General features: G+C 59.7%; 2 protein-coding genes across 3 annotated transcripts; both read right to left on the minus strand.

Annotated features, from left to right (window-relative positions):
- Positions 1–111: 111 nt before the first annotated feature.
- FDXR (ferredoxin reductase) lies at positions 112–8696 on the minus strand. Of its 2 annotated transcripts, none has more exons than XM_058284689.2 (12): positions 8556–8696; positions 7791–7888; positions 4560–4649; positions 4237–4359; positions 3965–4078; positions 3544–3645; positions 2251–2358; positions 1942–2026; positions 1623–1822; positions 1376–1547; positions 605–775; positions 112–459 (listed from the first exon to the last, which is right to left on the minus strand). In XM_058284689.2, the coding sequence occupies exons 1-12, from the start codon at positions 8632–8634 to the stop codon at positions 323–325; spliced, it is 1479 nt and encodes a 492-aa protein (XP_058140672.1). In that variant the 5' UTR covers positions 8635–8696; the 3' UTR covers positions 112–322. The 2 variants fall into 2 exon arrangements, with proteins under 2 accessions (XP_058140672.1, XP_058140671.1); XM_058284688.2 differs by having other exon boundaries at positions 4554–4649.
- A 925-nt stretch (positions 8697–9621) lies between these two features.
- Positions 9622–25097, minus strand: FADS6 (fatty acid desaturase 6). Its single transcript, XM_058284690.1, has 6 exons — positions 24769–25097; positions 23893–24059; positions 15848–16028; positions 15122–15309; positions 13780–13959; positions 9622–13240 (listed from the first exon to the last, which is right to left on the minus strand). The coding sequence occupies exons 1-6, from the start codon at positions 24914–24916 to the stop codon at positions 13091–13093; spliced, it is 1014 nt and encodes a 337-aa protein (XP_058140673.1). The 5' UTR covers positions 24917–25097; the 3' UTR covers positions 9622–13090.
- Positions 25098–25299: the final 202 nt, after the last annotated feature.

Here is a 25299-nt window from a genome sequence, read left to right on the forward strand (position 1 = left end):
GACCCCAAGAGGTCCCTGAGCACCGAGCTGGCTCCACAGCGCCACCTGGTGACCGAAGGGGAGCTGCGGCCAGAAGGTGACCCCTGGCCCCCAAAGAAGTCACACATCGCAGGTGGTGGCAGCTGTTTATTTCCACCCTCTTCTGACCCCGTGACCTCCCCATGGTCCAGCAGGAGGTGGGGGAGCCTGCACCGCTCCCACCCCCAGCCCTGAGGTCATCTTGCTGAGAGCTGAATGCACACGGTGGGCGGGGTGGTACAGAGCCCGGCTCCTGCTGTCCACCAGGTGTAGCACCCGCCCCTTCCCTGCCAGGGGCTGAGATCTAGGCGCAGGGTCCCAGCAGCCGCAGCATCGCCTGAGGATCCACCAGCTTCTCCCGGGGCTTCCCCGCACCCTGGCCCCGGGACACCTCCTCGGCATCCAGCTTCTCCCAGTCCGAGAAAGAGACAGGCCGGACCCCTGAAGAAGGGGGAGCTGAGTCACTGCCTCTGCCTCCCCCTCCGTTCCCAGCCCAGAGCACCCCTCCCAAAGGGTGGGACGGCCTGGGGCCACCCTCCCGCTCCCCCCACCCCACCTCGCAGGCCCGCAGCACCCGAGTGCAGACCTCGACTGCTGAGCAGGGCCTCGATGGCCACGTAGCCCGGCCTGGGCGCGGAGGCCAGCAGCCCCGCCCGGAGGTCCTGCAGCAGCATCTGGCTGGTGAGGAAGCTGTCATTCATGGTCGTGGCAATGACGCCCGTGGGCCCCCGCTTTACCCAGCCACTGCAGTAGAGGCCTGAGAGGGGCAACAAAGGGGTAAGGACACCCTGCCTGGCCAGCCTGCACCCCAACACACATGTACATGTGCACACATCCACCCCAATCCTCCTGGCAGCCCGTGGCAGCTGGGCCACTGTCCTGCGCCCCAGTTTCTTCTCAGTCTGTTTTCACCATGCCCGGGCTCCCTGATGGTAGCAGGTGGGCCTTGTGCACCTCCTCTCCAGCAGGTCCTCAGTACACATTTGCAGAAGGAACCAATGACTAGACAGGGATGTGGGGTGATGTAAGCAGACCAGCCTGGGAGCACCCTGAGGACAGGGGCTGCCTTATTAGTCTCCAATCCCAGCACTGAGCACAGGGCCTTGCCCAGAACAGGCCTTGGTAAATGTTTGTTGAATGACTTAATGACCAGACGTATGTGGTCATCTCATTAGACTAGGAACTTCCTCTGGGGCTGGAGGAGGGTGAGGCAGGGTCTGGCACTGGGCCTGGGTCGCAGCAGCTTCTCAGTGCATGTCACTGGATGAATGAATGAACGGCACCAGCTTCATTCAACGACACCAGCCCTCTGGTCCCCCACCATCACTCAATACCCAGACTTCTTGTTCACTCTCACCTGGCATATCCACAACCCGGCCCTCCGTATTGGGAATGATCCCGAGTGTAGGGTCAAAGGGCACGCTGGGGTCGATGGGGCGGCTCTTATACCCAATGCTGCTCAGCACCAGCCCACACGGGAGGTCCTCCGTGTCTCCCGTGGTCACAGCTCTGGTGGCCTCCCCGGCACCCTGTTGGGGAGAATGTGGGCTGGGGTGGGAGAGGCCTGAAAAGGGCGGTGTGCCTGGGGGTAGTGTGAGACTCACCTCCAGCCTGGTGACCGCCAGGCGGATGCCTGCTGCCCTCTGCCCATCTGGGGAGGGCAGCACCTGCAGGGGGCTTCGGAAGAAGCGGAGGCCCCAGGAGCGGGAGGCCAGCGCCTGGCAGGCAGCCCCCTCTGCGCCCGGCTTCTCCGTGGCTGTTCGAAGCAGCAGTTCCGTCAGCCGCCTCCTTGGGCGGGCGGCCTCTGTCGGCCGACACAGAACGAGTTAGGGCTGTCCTGGGCCACTGCCCTCTCCCCCACACCCTCTCTGACCTAGAGCTCCCCACCCTTGCAAGCTAGGGGCTCAGACCAGGGCCCCTCACCCTTGATTCTGTCCTGGATGCCCAAGAAATCTGCAGGGTCCAAAACGGGCCGGGTTCCTGGCAATTGAATCATTTCCCGAAGCTCCTTGGGGGTGGGGATGGGGAGTGGGGGTCGAGATCAGGCCCAGAGCACCAACCACCCCAAAGCCCACTTGAGCCCAGCCCAGGCGGGACACCACCACCCACCACCACGGAAGGCACTGGGCCCCAGGGGCCCTCCCTGGCCCCCCACTCCAGATCCTGTCCTACCCAGCCCACAAAGGAGGCCCTCTGCGGGGAGCTCAGCCCCTCCCCCTCTGGCCCCAGCACCTTGATGGTGAAGGCCACTTGCAGGGGTCCTCGACGGCCCACGATCCACACTGTCTTCACCTGACTCTGCCTCAGTACCCCCAAGGCAGCCTCCGTGATGTCTGTTTTCTGGTACGAAAGGAGAGCCTTGAAGTCACCAGACAATGACAGCAAGAACAGGACTTTGATTTTGGTCACGTCCCTACCCTGAGGCTGGTTGCCCGAAGTCGCACCACCATGCCCCCTGGTGGCCAGATGGACCACTGCCACCAATTCTGCAAATGGCTCCAAGGAAGAGGGAACCAGACGAGCATGGTTTTATTCATCCTGTGTTTACTGAGTGTGCCAGGTCCCTTCAAAGGGGCTGGGGAAAGGGATCGTGGTGGCGGTCCCCAAAAAGTGCCTGATCTGGTGGGGAGACAGATGTTCATCAAACACTCTTCAATGAGTCTAAAATTGCAGTGGTGGCACATGCCACAAAACAGAAGTAGGCAGGTCTATGAGGGTATTACAGGGGACACAGATCATTCAAGGAGGTCCCAGAAGACTTACTGAAGTAAGAACTAAAAGATAAATACAGGGAAGCGGACTTGGCCCAATGGGTAGGGCGTCTGTCTACCACATGGGAGGTCCAAGGTTCAAACCCTGGGCCTCCTTGACCCGTGTGGAGCTGGCCCATGCGCAGTGCTGATGCGCGCAAGGAGTGCCCTGCCACGCAGGGGTGTCCCCGCGTAGGGGAGCCCCACGTGCAAGGAGTGCGCCCCGTAAGGAGAGCCGCCCAGTGCGAAAGAAAGTGCAGCCTGCCCAGGAATGGTGCAGCACACACAGAGAGCTGACACAACAAGACCAGGCAACAAAGAGAGACACAGATTCCCGGCGCCGCTGATAAGGATAGAAGCGGACACAGAAGAACACACAGCGAATGGACACAGAGAGTAGACAACGGGGTGGGAGGTGGGGAGAGAAATAAAGGAAATAAAAAATAAAAGATAAATACAGGTTAACTGGCTGGGGCAGAAGGTAAGTTGGAACAATGTTCCAAGCAGGGGGGATGACATGTGCAAAGGTCCTGTGGCATACTGAAAAGAAAAATAAAGGCTGTGTACGTGGAGCGCAGAAAGTGAAGGGGAAGACGGTGTGAGATGAAGCTCTTGGGGCTGACTTTCAGAAACTTCTGTCTAGGCACCACGGGGAAACAGAGGCATTGCGTTTGGCTTGGAGGGGTGAGGCCTGAGCCCTGAGCCCTGCAGGCAGGGCACCTCTCCTCGGTGTCACCCCACCTCCACCCCTCCAGCCCCTACCCTATCTGCTCACCTCCAGGTGCTCAGGTGGCATCAGCAGGATCCGGGCCACATCCAGAGCCACATTCCCCTGCCCCAGAATCACGGCTGTGTCACAGCTCAGGTCTGGCGCCAGCTGGAGGAAAGACTTGATAGGGTCCCCCTTGTCTCGGGTCCAGCTAATCTCACACCGTCTCCCCAGCCGTAGGTTCTCCCTCAGGTTCCCCCACCCTTGCAAAGTCCACCCCTCTTGCGCCTCAGCTCAGGGCCCTCCTGCCCTGGCTGGGCCCACCTCTTCCCAGAGCCCCCTTGGCCGACCTCTCCCACCTTGGTTAGCCCGATGCCGCCCATCTCCTCCTCTCTCGACACCTCCCAGCCATGGAGGGGCAGCCCCCTCTTCCCCGAGAGCTCTAGCTGGGGAAGGAAGAGGCAGCTGGGGTGCCCCCTGAACTCACCTCCTGGTTCTCAGGAAGCCCGTTGTACCAGCCCACGAAGGCCCGAGCCGAAAGCACCCCGGGGAGCTCCTCGCCGGGGATTCCCAGGGCCTGATGGTCCTCTGCTCCGTAGCTCTGAGAGGCGAAGGCCCCAGGCCCAGAGCCCTCAGTGCCAGCAGGCAAGGGCCAGGTAGCTCTGTCCCCGCTGGCTCCCGCCCTGACCCAGGCCCGGCGGGGTCCCGACCTCGGGCAGCTGCTCCTCCCCCCGCCCCGGCTGGCATCACCTCACTCACCAGCACCACGGCGTGGTAGGCCTCCCGCAGCTCGGGCACCAACACGTCCCTGCCCACCACCACGTTGCCCCGGAAGGCACAGCGGTCCGAGCGGGCCGTCTGGGTAAAGGTGTTGATGACATTCTGCAGGCCCCCCGCCCCGGGGTGGGAGGGCTTAGAGGGTGGGGCAGCTCCAGGCACCTGCTCCCCTCAGCCTGCAGTGTCCCCAAGGATGGAACCACGGTGGCATCCAGAGGGCTGGGGACCAGGGAGCCTCCCTTCTCCCCTCATCTTGTCCAAACTCCCCAGACCCCACCCCCCGATGCCCAGAGACCCACCTTCACCTCGGGGTGGTCGGGCGCCACACCAAAGCGCACCAGGCCGAAAGGCACGAGCTGCTTCTCGTAGATGTCCACGTGCGCCCGGGGGTGGTGCTGGGGCAGAGGGTGGCGGCTGGTGGGGTCAAGGGAGAGCCTGGGCCCCACGGGCTCCTTCCCTCCCCTGGACCAAGCACGAGAGCTCAGTGCAGAGAAGCGGGTGTGGGCCGAGGACACAGGCTGAGCTTAGACCTCTGCAAGGTGGAAGACAGCCCCCCGCCTCCCCACCTGCGCAGGGAGCTCAGCAAGGGGAATGGGGCGGCACGAGCAGCAAGGGGAGCTGAGGTGAGCCCTCGAGAAGGGCTGCCAGCCCATCGAGACTATGAGAAATACGGCCGACTAAGGAAGGCCATAGCTTGCCCTCCACTGGAGTGGTGAGAATCAGAGAGGCTCCTTCGTCCATCCACCTGTCAGGTGTGGCACATACCTGACCTCTTTCAGGTATGTGCTTCTAGAAATGCCCCATCAGCTGACCTGGAAAGAACCCTGCCTTAGCTGTGGTCTCTAAAAATGTCCTCTTGAAAAGGGAACCAGCAGGGCAGAGGGGCAGGGCGGGAGGACAGGGGCCCCACTCCCAGGCCTAGAAAAATTGTCTCACTCACAGATGAGTTCCAGCAAGGCTGGCCTTCCAGGGGCCTTGGGGAGGGCACAGGGCTGGGGGCCGGGCACACGAGCTAGGCCTGCCTCTTCCACCAACCAGCCACGTGACCCTGCCAAGTCCCAGGATCTCACCGGGTCTCCATCTCCTCCACAAACTGGGCCACACGACACCTCTTTCTCAGGGCTGCTGGGAAGCATCTGGGAAGTCACCATGGTGCGGGCCTCCATGTTCAGAGTCGAGCAGTTGGGGTGCTATAGACGGCACGGCCCTGCCCCTGTCCCCGCTCTGAGCTCTGGCTGTAACTAAATCCTCCCAGGCCACTGGAACTCGAGCCAAACGAGGCTCCTGCCCTCCAGCTGCCCTCGCCCCGGACAAAGCACACACTCACCTCTTGGCCTTTATCCAAACCCCTTCTTCCCCTCCACTCCACCGTCTGCACCCCAGGCCAGGCCCCCCACTGCCCTCCCATGCCTCCTGATGTTCCCCATTCCTGGCCCAGGCCACACCTGGCCACCCATGTCACCGCCCTCCAACACTGGTGCTGCACTCACGAGGAGCACTGGCTTTAGAGTCAAACAGCTGTGGGCTCCAGGCCCAGTTCCACCACAAACTGGCTCTGCGCCATGGGAAACGCTCCTTCTAGCACAAGAAGCAATGCCAGAAGCCCTGAGCCGGGCGTGCAGCCCTTTGGGTGCCCAATAAGCCGACACTACCGCTATCATCACTGTTGCTGCACGCCGCCACCTTGCTCCAAAGCCCTCCCTGGCTGCCCACAGGGCACGTTCAGGCTGCTTTGCCTGGTGGGGGATACCTCAGTGCCATCCGGCCCCTGCCCCCCTTAACTTCCATTCTTTCCTGCCATGGGCCCCTGGTCCTGTGCCCCTGCACTCTCCAAGGCCACTTCTTTCCTCATCCTGAGCTTTCGCAATTCCTTCCTATCCCTCAGGCTCTTCCTTCTCACCGGGTGAGGTTCTTCCAGTCTGGGTCCCCCTCCCTTCCCCCAGGCATACCCCCGGGGGGGGGGGGTCATCCACTCAGGTCAAGTTCCCATGGAACTGCTAAGGACCTTCCACTCTCCTCCACCCCAGGCACCTCACACCCATCCAGATTAACGTCACTCCCCCCCTCCCCCGCAAAGCTCTCCCCCTCTGCTCCAGTGTCACTTCTACCCCACCCACCTGGAGGCCAAGCCAGAACCAGGGGCTCCTCCCTGACTTCCCTCCCCCTGCCCCATCAGTCCCACATCCTTCCCCTGCCTCCTCCTCACCCACAGCCACCCAGCTGCCCTGCCACACCCCTGCTGGCAGAGGGAGCATCCCAAATCAAAAGTGCCCCAAACATTCTTGGCTCAGGGACCTGACCAGGCACTTGGGAGCTCCCAGTGGACAAGGACAAGGATGACCTGTGTCCATCCCCCAGCACCTCCCACGAGGAAAGCAGGTGCAAGGATCTGCCAGCCCTACCTCCTCCTCAAATTTCGGACTCAGCTATCACAGCTTCATTCCTTACACAAAGCCCCCCTGGACCACCCCAGCCCCGTGAGCGCGCTGGTCTCAGTGCCAGAGCCCAGGCTGTCCTCCCAACAAGGCAGCGTGCCTGTGGCCTTGCATTCCGGGATGACTCCCCCCACGGGGAGGACCTCTCCAAAGCCCTTGACCTTTTCAGTACAGCTCAGTGCCTCTTCTCCAGAAGCAGTTTCTGATTGACGTCACCCATCCCAGCTCACTCTGCTCACAGCATCATAATTAGCTCTTCCATCTGTGTTGCCTACAGGGTGTGCTTAAGTCACTTTTCAACGTGGTGATCAACTCTGCCCAAGACTCTCTCAGTGTTAGCACTGAAACGTGTGTATTCTGGGAGACCCCTCAGTCCTGAGCGGTTTGGACTGGTTTGTTTCAAGTACGTGAGTGTATATAATTCATCCTTTCTTCTGGCTCTCCAGGGACAGAGCGAGGCAGGACCACTGTCTCCTGTCTCAGGAGCCCGCGGTTCCCCTTTCCTCTCAAGGCTCTCCCTCCCTCTGCCCTTCCTCCCTGGGTCTGATTTGGAGTTTCAAGGGTAGTGATGGTCTTGGGACCTTGCCTGTCAAGGCCAATCCTGCAAGCCCAAGACCCTGGCCTTCATAGTGTTGTGTGTGTGTGTGGGTGGGGAGCGGGGGGCGGGGAAGGCTGAAAGAACAAAATGGCATGGTGAGGGCTGGAGGCAAGCACAGAGAGGAGGCTAAATTACAGAAAGCCCCGAGAAGAGGGGGTAGCCTTGAGATGCAGGGTGCTGGGGAGGGAGTGGAGGCAGAGGAGAAAGAAGGGAAGGTGAGGGGCAGAACAAAGCCATCCTGCAGGTCTGCAGAAGCTCCCCAGGGCGCTTGGCCAGGAAGGCGTAGCTGGCCACCCACTGCCCACCACTGCCCACTGCGCACTTCTGTAGCCGAGGACCTATTGTGGCTAGGTGGTCAGGGAAGTGGAAGAGTCCAGCCTAGATGGGCTGGAAGTCCCTTCCCGTCAGGGATTCAGGCACTCTTAAAACCCAAAGCCAGGAGGGCTTACCCTTAGGATGGGGCAGCAGGTGAATCTGGGGGAGAACCAGAAGGAAGGGCTTACCTTTAGCAGGTGTTGGGCTGTGTAGAAGCCAGCTGGGCCGCTGCCCACCACGCAGATCTGGGGGGTCAGCTCCTGTGTGGAGAACGGCTGGCGGAAGCCTGGGGGCAGGGGGCATAGGTCAGCCCTACGCTCCATCCCCAATCCCAGGCCAACTTCAGTGTTGACCAGAGCTGGAACTTCTCAAGCCTCCCTGTCATCTGCATCCTCCTGCCGCTCTCCCCCGCCGCCCGCAGCTTTGGCCTTTGCAGGTCCCTTAATTCATCTGAAACCCCAAGGCTATGTCTTCACCCAGAGCCCCACGCCTCACCCACAAACTCAGCAGACCGACGTGGCCTACAGGCAGCCCCCGTCACCACTGACGCTGCCCCGGGCAACCCTTCATCACTTTCGTTTGGGAGGTTCCTATCCACTAGCGAGAATCGCACATCCTTCCAATGGACCCCCGTCACCCTACCTCACCTCCGTGGATCTCCCCCACACCGCCCCCATCTTCCCTCTTTTGACCCCTCTCTCGCCTCAAACTTCTCTCTCGCCCCACAAACCTTCATGTCACCCCATTCACCCCGCCTCACACCTGTGGGCCTCACGGTCCCCCCTTCTCCCCTTCGTTGACCCCGTCCCACACATCGGCCCGCGGGCCCTCGTCTCGCCCCCGGTCCCTCCTCTCGCGGCTCTCCAGCCCTGCCCCGGCTCGGCTCCGACCCCTCCGCGGCGCTCGCAGGCCTCCCGCGCGCCCATCCAGCCCCAGAAGCGCCCTGCTCCTACTCAGGGGACTCCCGGCGGGAGGCGGCCGGCTCCGAAGCCACGCCGGCCGGGGCCACCAGCGCCAGCAGCGCAGAGCCATGGTGCCGAGGGACCACCTGCGAGCGGCTGGGATCCCCGCGCCGGTCCCGCGCGGGCTCCGGCTCCGGCCCCGCCCACGCGCGCGGCCCCGCCTCTAGCCCCGCCTCCCTCGCGCTGGGAAAGGCCAGAGCTACGGCTCCACTCCCACCTCCGGGAGAATCCCGCCCCCCAAGGAGAAACCCGCCCTCGGATCCACCCCCTACCGCCTAAGCCCCGCCCCCCGGGGCTTCCGGGCCGCAGGCGCCTTCACCCTGCAGCCAACGATCTGGCGAGCTGGAGGAGGGCGAATCCCCGGACCAATAGCCTCCGCGTCTTGGGCGGCTCTCGTCGCCCGCTGATGACGTCAGGCTCAGTTTCCTTGGGCAGCCTATCCTCCTGCCCGGGCCTGGTTTGCTCCCAGCCAATCCCGAGCGCAGTTCGGGGCGCGCCTCCGCTGGCTGATAAGCACGGAGTCGGAAGCCGGGGCGAAGTTCCCGGCGCGTCCGTCGCTGCTCCTCACTGCGGCTGGATGTCGCCCAAGTCGGGCCAGGGGACTGTTAAACCTTGGGGATCTTCTGATCTTGTCTCGCCTCACGCACCCCCCCTCGCCATTATACAGGCGAGGAAGCAGAGGGAGGGGAGGGGCTTGCCCAAAGTATTGAGGACAGAGCCAGGGCCCCACCCCACCTCTCACCACCCTTTTCCAGCAGGGCCAGGACTAACGGGACGCCAAAAAACTCACGAATAAAGACACTTAATAATGTAATATTTTTCATCAAAATCAATGCAAAAGGTCCATAATAAAATTTTAAATAAATACAAGATCTGCGGTTCACGTCTGGTCCGATAAGCCTAGTGCGGTTCCTTCTTCCCAAGAGCCCTCTTGCAAACATGTGCTTGCGGAAGCCTTCTTCTGACGCCTCCCCACCCAAACTAGGTCACTGGGTTAGGTGCCCCTCTTGTCCCCACAACACCCCTACCTTACCTTCATCATTATTACACCATCTTGTCATTTTTTAATGATCTTTTTTATTGAAGTATGACAATACAGAAGTCATAAGTATACAGCTTGATGGATTAGCACAAGGTGTGACCATGTAGCCGCTATCCAGTTCCAGAAATAGAGCATGGCCAGCTTCCCAGGACTCCCCCCTGCACCACCTTGTCACTCCCTTCCCTCCTACTGAAAGAAGTACTGTTTTGATTTCTCAAAAGTTTCTATGGAACATAACCATGCTTGTTTCTTTACAGATTGTCTCTGGTTGCTATGGCTGTCTAACTCTGGGTGTAAAAGCAGAGATGAGTAGTTGTGACACATGATATGATCCACAAAACCTAAAATAGTAACTATGGCCAAAAATGTTTGCCAACCTCTCCATGAGGGTTGGGGCCTAATCTCATTCACTCTTATATGACAAGATAATGGATGCTCATGAAGAGTTTATCTTAATGATCAAATTGTTGATTAGCCTTTCGTATGGGAAGAAGAAATTGAGGTTCAAGATCAGATACCCCAAAAAGCCTTGCAGGGCTCCCCACCTACAGGCAGTATATCTGGGGGTTAAGAACATGGGTTTTGGAGTCAGGCACACTGAGATGGAATCCTTCTTCCACCATTTACTAGCTATATAACATAGACAAATTTAATCTCTCCAAGGTTTATTTTCACCAACTATGACACATGGAAAAAAACAATACCAGCATGTTATAAAGATTAAAAAGAGATGGCATAGTTTTAGTAAAAGCATCTGCCATAAGTGTTGAATAAACATTAGCTCTTCTCACCATCATTATCATCTCCCGTGCCTCTCTAAATTAGAACTAAGGTCTCTGCAGAGTGCTAGAAAGGCATCCTGTCACCACCCCTCACCTCTCAAACCACAGGCATTCCCAGCCCCCATCCTCAGAGTCACAGAAAATTAAGCCTCAAAGTGATTGAGTGACTTGTTCCTGGGGTATGAGAGGTATGGCTAGGTCTGGTCCTAGGGCCTCCAGCTGCTGCCCACTCCCCACTCAGACCAGATCAGTAACAATGAGTCACTGGTAGTATATTAAGATGGTTTCAGGGAAACCGACTTTGACCCAGTGGTTAGGGCGTCCGTCTACCACATGGGAGGTCCGCGGTTCAAGCCCCGGGCCTCCTTGACCCGTGTGGAGCTGGCCCACGCACAGTGCTGATGCGCGCAAGGAGTGCCCTGCTACACAGGGGTGTCCCCCGCGTAGGGGAGCCCCACGCGCAAGGAGTGCACTCATAAGGACAGCCACCCAGCGCGAAGGAGGGAGCAGCCTGCCGAGGAATGGCGCCGCCCACACTTCCCGCGCCGCTGACGACAAGAGAAGCGGACAAAGAAACAAGATGCAGCAAAAAGACACAGAAAACAGACAACCGGGGGAGGGGAGGGGAATTAAATAAATGAAAAATAAATCTTTAAAAAAAAAAAAAAAAGATGGTTTCAGTCATTAGCCAGGACTAAGCAAAGGCGGGTGGGGGGTGGGGGAGGAGTCTTTTGTGACAGTGCATTTTTCATATGGAGAATTTATCAGTTTCATCAATTGCTGCCCCAGACCTTAAGGCCATTTCTCAGCTGCTAATGCATTTCAAAAGAGCAACTGCCAGGCCTCCTTCGATCCAAAAGGGCTGCTTGAATCCAAAACTCTGCTCTAGCAGTCAGTCTCCTGGCAGGAAACCGATGGCATGCTCAGAAGAGGGGAGTCAAGAGAGTTTAATGAAGGGAGCTTTTACAGGGGTAAGGGAAACCAGTAAGGGATGTGACGCACTCCCAGTCTAACAACAGCTGGAACTCCAACCACCCCAGACCCTGAAGGAACAAAAGGAGGGAGCAGTTATGGAACGAGGGGGAGCTGTAGCTGTCGCGGAGGGCAAGTGGCAGGAGCTGTGATTTTTGATAAAGTGAGGCAGGACGGTGAAGAGTAGAGAATGCATCTGCAGGGGCAAATGGCAAGTACCGAGCAGAGCTACCTAAGGCCACGGTGGGTTCTCCAACAGTACAGGGCTTAGAGAATCCCTTCACCTGCCACCTGGCTCCTCTGCTCATCCCAAGGGTTCCCATTTGCTGGCCTTCAGCAAATGGCCAGCACCCCTCCTTTACCCCATCCAAGGACTCAACTGAGGAACAAGGCAGTTATGTGTTCAGAACATAACTCATTTATTTTAAACCAAGAGTTCCCAAGAGGGAACATTTGGCAATGTCTGCAGACATTCTTGATTGTCACAGTTTGGGTAGCTAGCATTTAGTGGGTGGGGGACAAGGATGCTGCTAAACATCCTACAATTTGCAGGGCAGCCCTGCCAAAAGAGAATTACCCTGTCCAAAGTATCAATTTTTCAACCCTGCTTTCAACCACCTGCTCTGGCCCCCGTCCTTCTCTGTCCCTTCCTCAGCCCCCAGCTGGGCCCTTCCTCACACAGCCTCAGTCCAGTTTTCTAGAGTCTGCCCTCTCTGGGCTGAATCTTGATGGTGGCCCCTAGCTCCTCAGCCTCTCCCGCTGGCAGCATCCGTAGTTCCGGTTCCTTCATGTTCCCAGCTCAGTCCCAGGCTTATCGCCTTCCTATGCGGTCCTTCCCCTCACAGCCAAGCCCAGTCCTCGACTTCCAGCCCTCCTATCTCCACCGCCACCCCCTTCCTTCTCCTCCCTGTCCTCTCCGAGACCATCTGTCAACCAGACCCTGTTACAGAGGGTAATTCTTCCAGATATACTCCTTCTAAACATAATGGAACAAAACAGACTTTTTCTAGAGTAAGCCAAAGTTATGCTGAGATATTTCTACTCTTTCCCCAGCTCTACGCCTAAGGGAATTTCTCCCCTTATTTCCCCCAAGTGCTCTCCCCACGAAACACACTCACTTTTATCTCACTGATAGCCCCGACCTTGGGAACTGCTGAGCCATTGTCTTGCTCAGGCTTCTCTGGCTGAAAAACGAGGCAAGCCTGCCAAAGGTGATCTCTTCCTGTAGGCCCTGGGGAGAGGGCTCCTTGGGGGTACAGAGCCTCAAAGGGCCCAGGGAGAAGCAGTGGCCCACCAAGCATGGGCTGTTTCGGCCCCAGGGACACCTAGCCCAGGGGGCTGGCCCCTCCCTTTCCTAGCTTGCCCCCTGCACAGGGCTTCTCCCGCCCCAGCTGCCATCCCTTCACCCTCCAGAGGCCCAGCCAGAGGGGAGGGATCCCGCTGTTTGGTCCTGAGATGAAGCTGGCTAAGGTCCAGGCGGACCAGAACACCCAGCCACCTTTATTTCTTCCCCCAGACACTCTTTAAAACCCAGAAAAGCAAGCAGGGCAGGTGACCCCCAGGGCCTCGGGTATGAGCTCCCCTCCCCCATGGCCCACCCAAGCAAGGGCCCTGCACCCCAATCCCCCCGCCACCAGCAGGCAAGCCACTCCTTCTGGCCCCAGGAATTTCCAGAAGAAGTGGGAGAGCCAGGGTTGGGTTGGCGGGGGCAGGTGGGCAGAGCCCCACCCTCACTGCAGCCCCACAAGCTCAGTGATTGCGGGGGCCTTCACCATGAGCTCCTCATAGCGACTCAGAAACATCCAGAAGCGAGCCAGGTAGGAGTCCTCATTGTACGGTAGCTGCTTCTCGTGGAGGAACTGGGACACCACCGGTTTCACCTGAGAGAAGAGGGGCGGGGGGCTGAGCTGGCCCTGCCCCCAGGGGCCCTCTTTTCTTCCCTGCGCCAGCTCCTACCTGCCTTGGTCCCTGTTGCTCCAGAGGAGCCGAGGAGCTAAGGTGATGGGGAGCTCCTGTCTCTCCCCTCCCAGCAAGCAAGAGAAGGGGCCTCTTCCCCCCCCCCCCCCGTCCTCCCCCAGGACTCCAGGTCTGCCTGCCAGCCCTCCTCAGCACAGGGCATAAAATCCCCTGCCCCCTTTCACCCAGCACCTCCTGTGTGCCAAACATCTCAGACACAGTCTCCACTTCATCCCCAAGACCTGTCCACAGAAGCACTGCTCAGCCCCCATACAGAAGAGGAAGGGGCGGCTCGGGGAAGCTCAGCAGCCTGTCCAGAGTCACTCGGCTAGCACCGGCCCGGGTGTCTGAAGCCCACACCCTCCCAGGCGACCTCGGATCAGTCCAGCCAGGGACTCAGAGGCAGCTGAAGACTGCAGGTGCCCGCTCTGCCCGCAGACAGCCCCTCGTCCCAGCCCTCTACCTTCAGGCACATATTGTCAGAGAGCCTGGGAAACAAGTGGTGCTCCACGTGGCAGCTGATGATGGAGTGGCCGAATGCCCAGTCCAGCACGGGCAGCCGGGGCAGGTTGAGCACCCCGAGGCTCATCATGTGGATCCGTCGGGGCTTCTTGTCCTGGGAGAACATGGGCAGCCCGATGTGCTGCAAAGGACAGGCAGGTCACTCCCAGGGCAGGGCCCGGCAGCCCGGCACCCCGGCCCACTCCAGGCCAGGCATCGGCCCTGGCCCAGCCTTCCTCACCTGGCACTCCAGACCCGGTGGGCTCTTCTGCCCCCCACCCCACAACTCCAGCAGTATCCGGGGTAGGCGTGTGGAGGCCGGGATTCTTGGCCCAGCTCTGGTGCCATCCCTGTCTGTGCCTTGCGCTGAGTCTCACCCATGCCTGGGCCTCGCCCCGCTCTACAATGAGGGGCGTGGCCTGGGCACCCCTCGGGCCCCATGGCACTCTAATGCCGCTGGAGGCCCTCCCACACTCTCCCGTCACTGTGCCTTCACTTCAGCCTGGAGTGACCCTTCCCTACTCTCTTTGCATCAATCAAATCACTATTCATGTTCAAGATCAAGTTTACACGTCTGCTTGTGTTTTTATTGGTTCACCAGTTTATATAAGTGACTTCCCTGCCAGGCACTGTCCCCATTCCAGCAGGACAGGTGGACACGACGCGGTTATGGGATTATGTAGTTAACGGCTGCTGCGGTCAGTGCTGGGATGGTACGCACAGGATGTTCTAGAGGGGCGCTCTCCGGCCTGGGCAGCAGGGGGCATCCCTGTGCAGACGGCACCAGTACTGAACGCGGAGCCTCCCCTCTCCCTGGCTCCTTCATCTGCCACCTCCTGGCGCCTGGCTTGTCTCTGTGGAGGCCCTTATTCTCTGCACTTGGGTACCGCACTGGTGGTACTGGCGGGCAGGGACTGCAGCCTTACCTCCTGGCTCCCCACCGTACTTTATAAAGTTGCCTGAGCTTGCGTCAGTCTTTTTTTTTTTTAGGAGGTACTGGGGATTGAACCTGGGACCTTGTATATGGGAAGCAGGTGCTCAACCACTGAGCTACACTCACTGCCCTGCATCAGTCTTGATCCACGTGGAAGTGGCAGCGTGGCAGCCGGTGTTGGGGAGAAGCAGAACCCAGAGACCGCAAGTCCCTGTGATCACCCAAGCTGGGCCCCACAGGGGAAGAGGCGGGAGATGCTGCCTCGGTGGTCACCACCTCGGGGTGGCCGCCCCGGCACCTAGAGCCCAGCCTGGGGTTCAGCACCTTGGAGAATGCCCCCCCCTGGCTGGGGCAGCGGGGAAGGCCTCACCTGGAAGATGTTGACGTGCAGGTAAGGGTGGGCCAGCAGGGACCTGGTGACGAGCATGCAGACCAGGGCCGAGCCGGGGCTCTGGAAGCCTGACACGTTCAGGAGCAGCCAGTAGTGAGAATAAAGGCCCAGGGACATCAGGCAGAGCGTCCGCAGGGCCGTCCTCAGCGCCACCTCCCTCAGCCGCTCTGCCGGGCGCGCGAGAAACAGAGTGAGGGAGCGGGGCGGGCAAGGCCCTAAGCCGGCTCTCTGGCGGCCCAGTGGGGGAGGCTCAATCGATCCGCACAGCCGCCCCAAAAAGTAGGTCAACGCAGCTCACGATGAGGCAACAGAGACGTGAAGCAACTTGGCCAAAGCCTCACGGAGAGGGCGTGGTGGCCCGGGATTTGGAGGCAGGTCTGGCTGCCCCAGGCCCCTGCCACTGCCTGATACTGCCGCCACAATATTCAAAGTTAAAATTATAACCTGCCGTATCACGGGAGGCATTTGCAAAGCACTTTCACATCTATGCCTCATTGTGCTTTTGCAGCAGCTCAGAGGTCCAGGTAAGAACCCTGAGGCTCAGAGGGGTGAAGTTACCTGCCCACGGTCACCAGCCAGATGGGGCACCCCAGTCCGAGGCTCTTTCTCCCCCCCACCTGGCTGGCCCCACTGGGCCTTAACTCCACGGGAAGGTGCCCTGCAGCTGGCAGGGGAGGTGGGGCAGGCCCGGCCTGCAGTACTCACCCACAGCCACCAGGGGCGTGACGACGGGGATGAGGAGCGGAGCCAGGAACATGTAGACGTAGCGGTTGAGGCGGGGCAGCCTCCACGTGCTCGAGTCCCCCAGGCCCACCACGTTGGTGTAGCCGTGGTGCATCTTGACATGGCCGTAGTTGGCATATTCCGCGGTGAAGGCCGTGCACACCTAGAGGAGGGCCAGAGGCGGCCAGGGGCCACGTCGGGCATGAGACGTGGCACAGCAGGCAGGGCCTGTGGGGGCCCCGAGAAGCCCCCACGCCCACCCACACACAACCTGCCCCCACCCTGCATGGCAGGGCCTTCCTGCCTCACGCCCCCAGCTAACCAGCCTTGACCGCCACCGCTCAGGTATCAGCCACCAGCCACCAGGCGCACGGCAGGTGAAGCTCCTGGCACTGACCTACGCTTATTTTGTGTGCACTTTTCTGTACCTTCACCTCCTTCCTTTGCCGGCCGAGCACACAGCGGCGAGGGCAGGGGTGTGGGAGTGTTGTGCGGGCTAAGGATGTGTGTCCTGAACTGTCTGCAAAAATGGCACCTAGGGTGGGGTGCCACGTGTGGGGGCTGAAAGCCAGCTGCTCCCAAGGGGGGACTCTGCACAGAGGGAAGCAGGCGCTCACTCTGACTCCAAGGAGAGCAGGCACTCGGAATGCAAACGAGCTGCTAGGATGTTTCTTATGCAGATATATGCAAATGAATATGCAGATATATCTTCTTTCAATAGTTGATCCAAGCCAGAAGATTTTGTTAATTTTATTGAAGATGCTGCCTGCTTCCAGGAGAACATGAGGGGCTTCCCCGTGCCAGGCACGCTGAGCCACACCAGGGCAGCAGGGCCCCCTTGGTGGAGTGCTCATGACCCACCAGGCTCAGCCCTATGCACTTGGCAGTTGTGAGTCTGTTAATCTTCCAAACCTAGGGGTTAGTGATGGAATTAATATTATTTACAGCTTATGGAAGTGGAAACAGAAAGAGAGAGGCCCCAGGTCCCACAGCTCCTGGGTGGCAGAGCCACCATCTGAGTAGCCCAGAGTCCAGCCAAGACCCAGCCTTAAGGAGCCAAAACAAGCCACTTCCTCCCACAGGGCCCTCAGCCGGAGCACCCAGGCTTGGAGTCCCGGCAGTAGGGGTGCAGCCAGAAGAAGAGAGATAAAGAGGGAGCTTGGGGAAGCAGATGTGCTGAACTGATAGGGCATCTGCCTACCACATAGGAGGTCCAGGGTTCAAACCCAGAGCCTCCTGGCCCGTGTGGTGAGCTGGCCCACGTGCAGCGCTGCCGCACGCAAGGAGTGCCGGCCCACGCAGGGGTGTCCCCGCGTTGGGATGCCCCACATGTAAGGAGTGCACTCCGTAAGGAGAGCCGCCCCGTGCGAAAAGCGCAGCCCACCCAGGAGTGGCGCCACACACACGGAGAGCTGACGCAGCAAGATGATGCAACCAAAAAGAGACACAAATTCCTGGTACCACCGAGAATGCAAGTGGACACAGAAGAACACACAGTGAAAGGACACAAGAGAGCAGACAACCGGGGAGGGAGAAAGGGGAGAGAAATAAGTAATATAAACCTTAAAAAAAAAAAAAAAAAAGAGGGAATTTATCTACACATCCTGTGTGCAGAGACATTCATTCCCCGGGAACTAAATTCAAACAGAAATGCAGCCGGAAGCTCTCTCTCCCTCTAAAGGACACCGGAGGTGGCGCAGGTGAAGATATCAACAACTGCAGCTCTACAAAAGTCATGAGAAGTACACGATGAACCAATAGGGCTGCGTGGGCCTCCCAAGGCAGAAGGTGTAAAGGGAGATCCTAATTCAGCCTTTCCTTGGAGCCCCAAAAAATGGGACTTGGCACCTTGCCCTCTGATGATGTAACCCACCAAGGGATGGATTTTGCTCTCTGCTTTTGTAACCTGGCAGAGAGACAAGAGCTAGGGGTGGGGGTGGGGGTGCAGGAAAGGTGGCATCTCTCCAGCCCCACCCGGGCTGCAGGGACTCTCAGGAGGACCTGCCACGTGTGAGCCTGTACCCCTGGGACCACACGCTTGGTTTAAGTGAGCGCCTCACCTCCTTGCACCTCCACGGCAATGCCAGAAAGGACGTGGAGCCGAGACCAACTGAGCGTCTTAGGAACAGGACCCCGGGGCCCTGGGGGGGGGTGGCACCTCTGTCAGGTTCTCACGCGAGCCCAGAATCCTGGGTGCAGTGGGGGGCACCTGTGAGGCATGTAACTCGTGATTTGTGACTCAGCACATACTTCCAAAGCCTGTGCCTGACTTGCCTTTTTAATGAATTAGAACAGATTTGAGGGTACTTCTATAACACCGGAATTCTCACTCCCATTGAGAAGGAGCACACCGCGGGGCGTCTCGGGGCTCACAGGCGGTGGGAAATGACCGCGTGCTGCTGAGATAGTTAGCACCCCGCTGGGCCCAGGGGGTCACAAGGACAACAAGGCCTGACAGAGGAGGTAACGCCACCAGGGCCACTTTCAGATTCAGCACTGGCCACACCAAGCCTGCTCCCCTCAGGACCAGGTATGCAGACTGCTCTTGCCGTGGCCTGCAAAACAGAGGCCGCCCGGTTAAATGTGAATTTCAGAACAACCAATAATTTTTTAATATAAGTACACCCCATATGGTGCATGCATCCGTTGTTCTTCAGAAATTCAAATTTTACTTCATGTCCAGTTTTTTACCCGGCAACCCTAACACGGAGGCCCACAAGGCCTCCACAGCTCTGAGGTCCACCAAGAAGGGGCCGCTCGGGCCCTGGGAGTCCGTGAGAGAGGGTCTCGAGGGAAAAACACGAGCTGGGCAGACACCAGCCCAAGGTCTCTTCTGCCTGAAGACGCTGCCCGGGAAAGTCCCACAGTCCCCTGTCCTCAGCCTGCCCGCGCCTGCTCCCCTCCTCTTCTGTGCCCATCTCCGGGGTGGCCCCATCGTGCCTCCTACCCCTAGCCAGAGACCTGATGGTTCGCCACGAGCCCTCCCACTCCTGCCCCCCCAGGTTCTGCCCCCACCCCTGCACCACCCTTGCCATCTCTCCGCTGGCCCAAACCTGCTTCTCCAGGCCAATCACCCTGCCTCGTCTTGCCCTCCTCCTCCAGCCCGGTAGAGTGACCTATTTAAAACTAAATTTTAACCAGGTTTATAATTCTGCAACCTACTCTTCGTACAAAAACTAAAATAAAACAAAAGAGGAAAAGGACATGAAAGAGACTGGAAACTTCCATCACCTCCCAGGAGGAAAATAGGACAGCTGAGGGATGGGGTAGGAAGAAGATGCCTCACACTATACTTTTTAAATTTGAATTACGTAAACCTAGTATCTATTCAAAAATTAAATTTAAAAGTATTTCTTTAAACTACCAACTTGGGCAAACCCCTCTGTCCACTGGACAAAGTCTCCGCTCGTCTGCTTGGCTCCCGGGCCTGCCTTGCCCCCTTCCTCTGGGGACCCCTTAAAGGTCTAGTAACCCCAGACATCTGAGGGTCTGCCCCGTTCCCCATGGCCATGCCTTTGAACCCGTGCTCCATCTGAAAACCCTAGCTGCAGGGTTTCTGGAAAGTCCCCCACCCCACCCAGGCTTTCTCGCCCTCTGCACTATTTTTTTTTTTAAGATTTATTTATTTATTTATTTATCTCCCCTTCCCCCACCGCCCCCTGCCCCCACCTCGGTTGTCTGTTCTCAGTGTCTCCACTCCGTTGTTGTCAGTGGCATGGGAATCTGTGTTTCTTATTTTTGTTGTGTCACCTTGTTGTGTCAGTTCTCCCTGTGTGCGGCACCATTCCTGGGCAGGCTGCACTTTCTTTCACACTGGGTGGTTCTCCTTACGGGGTGCACTCCTTGCACATGGGGCTCCCCTACGCAGAGGACACCCCTGCGTGGCAGGGCACTTGTTGCGCGCATCAGCACTGCGCATGGGCCAGCTCCACATGGGTCAAGGACGCCCGGGGTTTGAACCGCAGACCTCTCACGTGGTAGATGGACGCCCTAACCACTGGGCCAAGTCCACAGCCCGCCCTCTGCACTATTGCAGTTTGGAGCTGATAAGGCTTGGAGGTGGAGGCTGTGCTGCACACTGGAGGAGGTTTTGTAGCGTCCCTGGCCTCTACCCTCCGGATGCCAGTAGCAAGCCCCTTCTCCCCTAATTATGACAACCAAAAGTGCCTGCAGACGTGGCCCGTCCCCACCCCCGGCTCCCTCCCCCCACCTGACCTGCTGCCTGCCCTGGTCCCCACATCACCTGGCTTCCAATCCCAGTGGCACATTCCAGCTGTGCAGCCTTGGGCAAGACCTCCCCTCCCAGATCAATGTCCCAGCACCTATCAGATGGGGACGCAGCCATCCTAGGAAGGTGGTGACCGGGAAGCAAGGTGATACAGTGAAGGACAACACCAGTGACAGATGACAGCTGGGATAACTGGGAAATGTTAAGGGCTCCACCCACGATGCAGGACCAGGGCTGAGGATTCAGGACCACCTGGCCCCTCCTTTGCCTGCGAGGGGTGGTCTGCCAGCAAGGGTCCCCACCCCTGGGAGCTGGCCTGGAGAGACCACCAGAGCAGAGACCACCATGAGACCCCCTTCCCAGAGTCCTCAGGCTGATCCCACCAAAGGTGGAGGGGACACTTCTTCAAAGTGCATTTTGTGAATCTACACATTGGAAAGAGTGGCGCCCGTGCACACACACGCAGACACGGTGTACCAGCATCGGTTTCCTAGTTTCTCCCTGGAGGAAATCCGGGGTCAGGTAGACCAGACCGCTCTGTACAATTTTGCAACATCCTGGGAATCAATACTTATTTCAAAAACAAAACGTGGTGTTTTTGAAAGCACATTTTGTATTGCAGATCTGAGTCTGCCCTCTAAGTAAGTTAAAGAAAAATCATAGTTGAGCTTTGACCAACCCCTAAGTGGAGAGGAGTCTTCAGGGAGCTGGCCCAAGGCTGGGGGCCACAAGGAACTCATCTGGGAAGAGAAGGAGGATCAGGCCAGGCTGGAGGTTCCCGCCTGTTTCCACCCCCAAGCGGGGCCAGGGTGAGGGCGCTGGTGTGCCCTGGGGGACTCCCCTCCCAGAGCAGAGCCATGCACGGGTGCGGCTCCCTGTGGACCAGCTGTGACTCCGCCCCCAGGGCGCAAAGCTGAGCCACTGCCACAAAGAGCCAAGTGGCCAGCTCCGCCTGTTCCCTCCCATGCAGGGAACATCCTGGACTGTCAGGGAGTGACATGCGGAAGGGCCCGGAAGCCTCATGTTTTCTGGAGCCAATCCTTCCCAAGCTCAGGACCAAAACCCTGGTGGCCCCGGGAGCCTCTGCATACAGAGGCCACCCGAGGGACCCAACCCAGGGTGGGGGCAGGGCGCGCTCACGCGAGGTCAGGGCTGTCAGCAGGCGGGGCGGGTCCCCAGGACGCTCCGAGGAAGAAGGGGGATTTCTCACGCAGACCAAAAGTGGGTCTTCAGAGGGAGATGAACCCCAGCATGGGGAGGTGGGTGTGATTTCGGAAGCTTTAGGAGTGAAACAACGGGACCCTCAGCGGAAGTCTCCCCCCTTCATCTTCCCCACCCCTCCCCCAACCCAGCAGGTCAGAGAGGGCGAGGTCCCCGCGCCCCACAGGGAGACCCCGAGGCTAACCCTGCCAGGGCTGGGAGCCCAGGAAAGCCAGTGGCACTGGAGCTGTGGAATCCGCAAAAACCAAGAGGAACCTCAGAGGCTGGGACGAAGTTATTCTGAAGTGGGGCCCACCAAGAGAAGGGTTAGAGAGAGACGACGCAGTGACACGGAGCAGGAGAGTCAGGGATCCGGGAAGGGTCCCAGGTCCTAGGCAGAGAGAGCTGGCCTTTTATGCCAAGCAAAGTACAAGGTGGATGGGGTCACGGCATCAACACACACACACACACACACACAACGCTGGAGAGCTCTGCAAAGCCATATCAGTCTTTTGGTTAACAAAAGCAATAGCACAACAACAATGCAATGACAACAGCAGAGCTGCCAGCCCTTTCCTCTGAGCAGCCCAGAGGAGCAAAACGAAGCTACTGCTGAGCAGGTAAGAATCAAGATCAGGTAGGCGCTGGGTGGTCTCCTTTAACCCTCACGTGGCTTCGTGAGGGAGCCCACAGCACCATCCTTTAAGAAAAACAACATTTAGATCTTGAACCAGGTAACCTGTCCAAGGTCGGGCAGCCAGTGGGGTCGGAGTTCCAGTTGGGGTGTGTGGGCCCCAAGGCTTCCACCCATGCCGTCTGGGTGGAAGAGATGAATGAAGCCCCTTCCCCACCCTGGGAACTCTGCCCTCCCCAGGGAGTCGTGGGAGAGAAACACCCTGTGGGAGGGCAAAGCAAGAAGACTCCCACACCAGTGGCCTGAGAGCTAGTGACAACTACTGGCGACCAGACGGCAGTGTCACAACCCCTTCCCGCCCCTGCCCCCTCCTCCCCAACCCAGCCACACACACTCTAGAACTTTGTCCCCCAGTCACCCGCAGGGGGGTCATCCACAGACGTCAATGGAAGATCCACCAAGAGCTCAGCCCCGCGCCAGGAGCGAGAGAGACCGGCATGGCAGAGTGCAGCGCGCAGGACGCAGCCGCGAGGCCGGCGGGGCCCGGGGCAGCTCGGGGGCTGGGGGGCACGGGAGGGCTGCTCAGGGGTAGCGGCCTTGGCTCCCTGCTTCGCGCAGCATGGGATAGCCGCAGTCTAGGCCAGGGGTTCTCAGGTATTGGGAGGGACTGGATTCACCCAGAACTCGGTGAAAACATCACCGCCCAGGTCCTCTGCTACTTGAACGAGCCTGGGCTCGTTCTGCTGCACCCCAAAGGTGGAACACTCCTAGGTTGGCCCTATCCAGTGAGAAGTCCTGCTGGCCAGGGAGCTCAGGATTCAAAACCCGGCTCGCTCGGCAACCCCCAGCTCCCAGCACCCAGGACAGCTTTGAAGAACCCAAACAGCTACACCTGCTCCTCGCGTCTCAGTCGCCTCCTCACACTGCGGCTGTCGACAGCGCGGGCCGGTGTCTCCCCGCCTCGCTCTGTGGTTTACAAGCTCGGTGGGCAGCTGAGCCAGATTCCAGGGACCATGGCTGAGGTCCCTGGAAGGGAAGTTTCCTGAACTTGACCCCGAGGTCAGGAACTCTTCGGCTTCTCTTGCCTTTAGCACGTTAGATGTGTGCGCTGGTGGGAGGGGCGGGGAGGGAGGCTAGAGCGCCAGGTGGGAAAGCTTCCCTCCTCTCAGCTATGTGGTGCAAGCCTTCGAAAATGACCTGCTCTGGGCCGAGCTGAGTTCACGGGTAATCGTTTCTGCCAGAAAAGGACTATTTCAGCTACTGGCTTCGTATTTGTGAGGGACAAGGTGGCCAGGGGAGGGCCCACTGGGGGACAGGAGGGAGCAAGTTCAGCAGAGGAACTGGAGAGGACGGCCTGGCCAGACAGCCTGGTCTTCCTGGCCTTGCCCCAGGTGAGAAGGCAGAGGCAGAGGGGGTGGAGGGGTGGGACAGGGGGTGGCTGAGGGGCGGGGGTCAGGAGAGAGGAGGCTCCTCCTGGAACAGAGCTGGGAGAGCGGGGGCGGCTCTCAGGAGCGCTTCAGTGGGGCATGGCCCACACCTAGGACACTGTCACCTGGGCCCCTCGGCCCCCAACCCCTCTGTCGGCAATTCACGTTTTAAACCTTGATTGCAAAACTCGAAGTTCCTGCCAGGACCTGCCAGTCACAGGCGGCCTGGTAGGAGGCACAGGTTTGAGCCTCTACCTGGCCCCGGGTTGCAGAGAGGCACGGGCGTCCCCAGGAGAGGCCTGGCTGCCCCGGGCTGGTGCGCTGCCCTGGGTGGACACCCGCAGAACCACCTACCACGCCATTGGGGAAGTACATGCACACAGGGGCACACGGCGGTGTGCAGTGCACACTCGTCTGCACAGACCACCAGCAGCTGCCTGCACGCCTACACACTGCTGCACACACCTGCATGCTTACACAGCTCCGTGGCGTGGCCCAAAAAATACCAACAGCCACCCCACCCCACCCCCAGGCTCACCTCCACAAAGAAAAGCGCCCAGATCTTGCTCCAGCGTTTGGACTCGGTGAGGGCTCCGTGAGTGGCCAGGTGGCTGCCCTTGACAGTGAGTGTGTAGTGGCACACGCCCAGGATGGTGATGCCGAGGGTAAAGACCAGAACGTTCTCATAGCTCAGGCACAGGAACCCTGTGGGGAGGGGGTTGGGAGGGACAGGGTCTTTCTCCAGCTCCTGGGGATGTGGGTCTGCAAACCTCAGCCCCACCCCACCCCCCCCGGAGCCCTAGAGGGACAGGGCAGGTCCCGCTGGGGGCTGAGGGGGCAGGGTTGGCTCCCTCTACGGGATTCGGGACCCAGCAGAGTCCCCTCGGCTTGCCAAGGTTGCTGGCAGAGAGCCTTGGTTGGATTTCCCTGCCGTGCTCCAGCCAAGCAGTGATGGGGGCCCGGAGAGGGTGGGGGTTCACCATTAGGGGACCCGCAGCAGAAACTCCCACCCACCCCTGCTCCCCACAGTGGGACAACCTCCCTCTTGACTTCCCCTCTCGTCCCCTCACCCCAGCCTTCCCAGAACTCCTCTCAACTTCGCCCTCCACTGCCCTCCTTCCATCCTCCAATTCCCCTCACCGCTGGGGACAGAGGACACACACTCTCAAGCCAGCCTTTCGGGTTGAAGACGGGACCCTCCAACCTGGGGTCCTGGGCGGCGCCGGCGATCTCCCCCTCCCGATCGCCCTAGCCTGCTTTGGTCCTGGCCACTGCAGCCCGGACCGGCCGGTTACTAGCTCCCGCAGCCCCGCAGCCCCGCAGCCCCGCCGCCCCGCCGCCCCGCCGCCCCGCAGCCCCGCAGCCCCGCCGCCCCGCAGCCCGCCCCCGGCCGCCCGGGCCCCGCGCCCCTCACCGGCCGGCACCGCGAGGAGGCTGAGCGCGAGGATGGCGCAGTCCACGCCGTGGCGCTCCCACCACGAGCTCGCCCGCACCACGTCCTGCACCCGCGCCTCCAGCTCGCCCAGCAGCTTCTGGGCCCCGCCGCTCCCCGCCGGCTCCATGGGCTCCGCGGAGGGCTCCGGTGCGCGTCTGCGGCGCGCGGCGCGCGGGGAGCGAGGGCGGGCCGGGGCGGAGTCACGCGACGGCTGGGGACACTCCCCCGCTACCCCCGGGGGTCACGGTGCCAAGCACCCGAGCGCCTCCTCCTACCGTGAGCCAGGCCCAGACCAGGTGTACCCACCTGGCGGGAGGAGCCAGATCCACCGAGGGAGGAGAGGGACAGGCGCGGGGTGGCGGGCTTGCCCGGGACCACCCTGGGGCGACAGCCTGGGGCTTGAGGGTGAGGTGGGGACGCAGAGACCCCAGTGGGGACCCCCGACCACCCAACCTCCCTGGAATTTTCTGCTGACCCTGCTGCACCGTTCTCCGGCTTGTGGCAGCATTT

Source organism: Dasypus novemcinctus, chromosome 21 (assembly GCF_030445035.2).
Source record: "Dasypus novemcinctus isolate mDasNov1 chromosome 21, mDasNov1.1.hap2, whole genome shotgun sequence".
Lineage (NCBI taxonomy): Eukaryota > Metazoa > Chordata > Mammalia > Cingulata > Dasypodidae > Dasypus > Dasypus novemcinctus.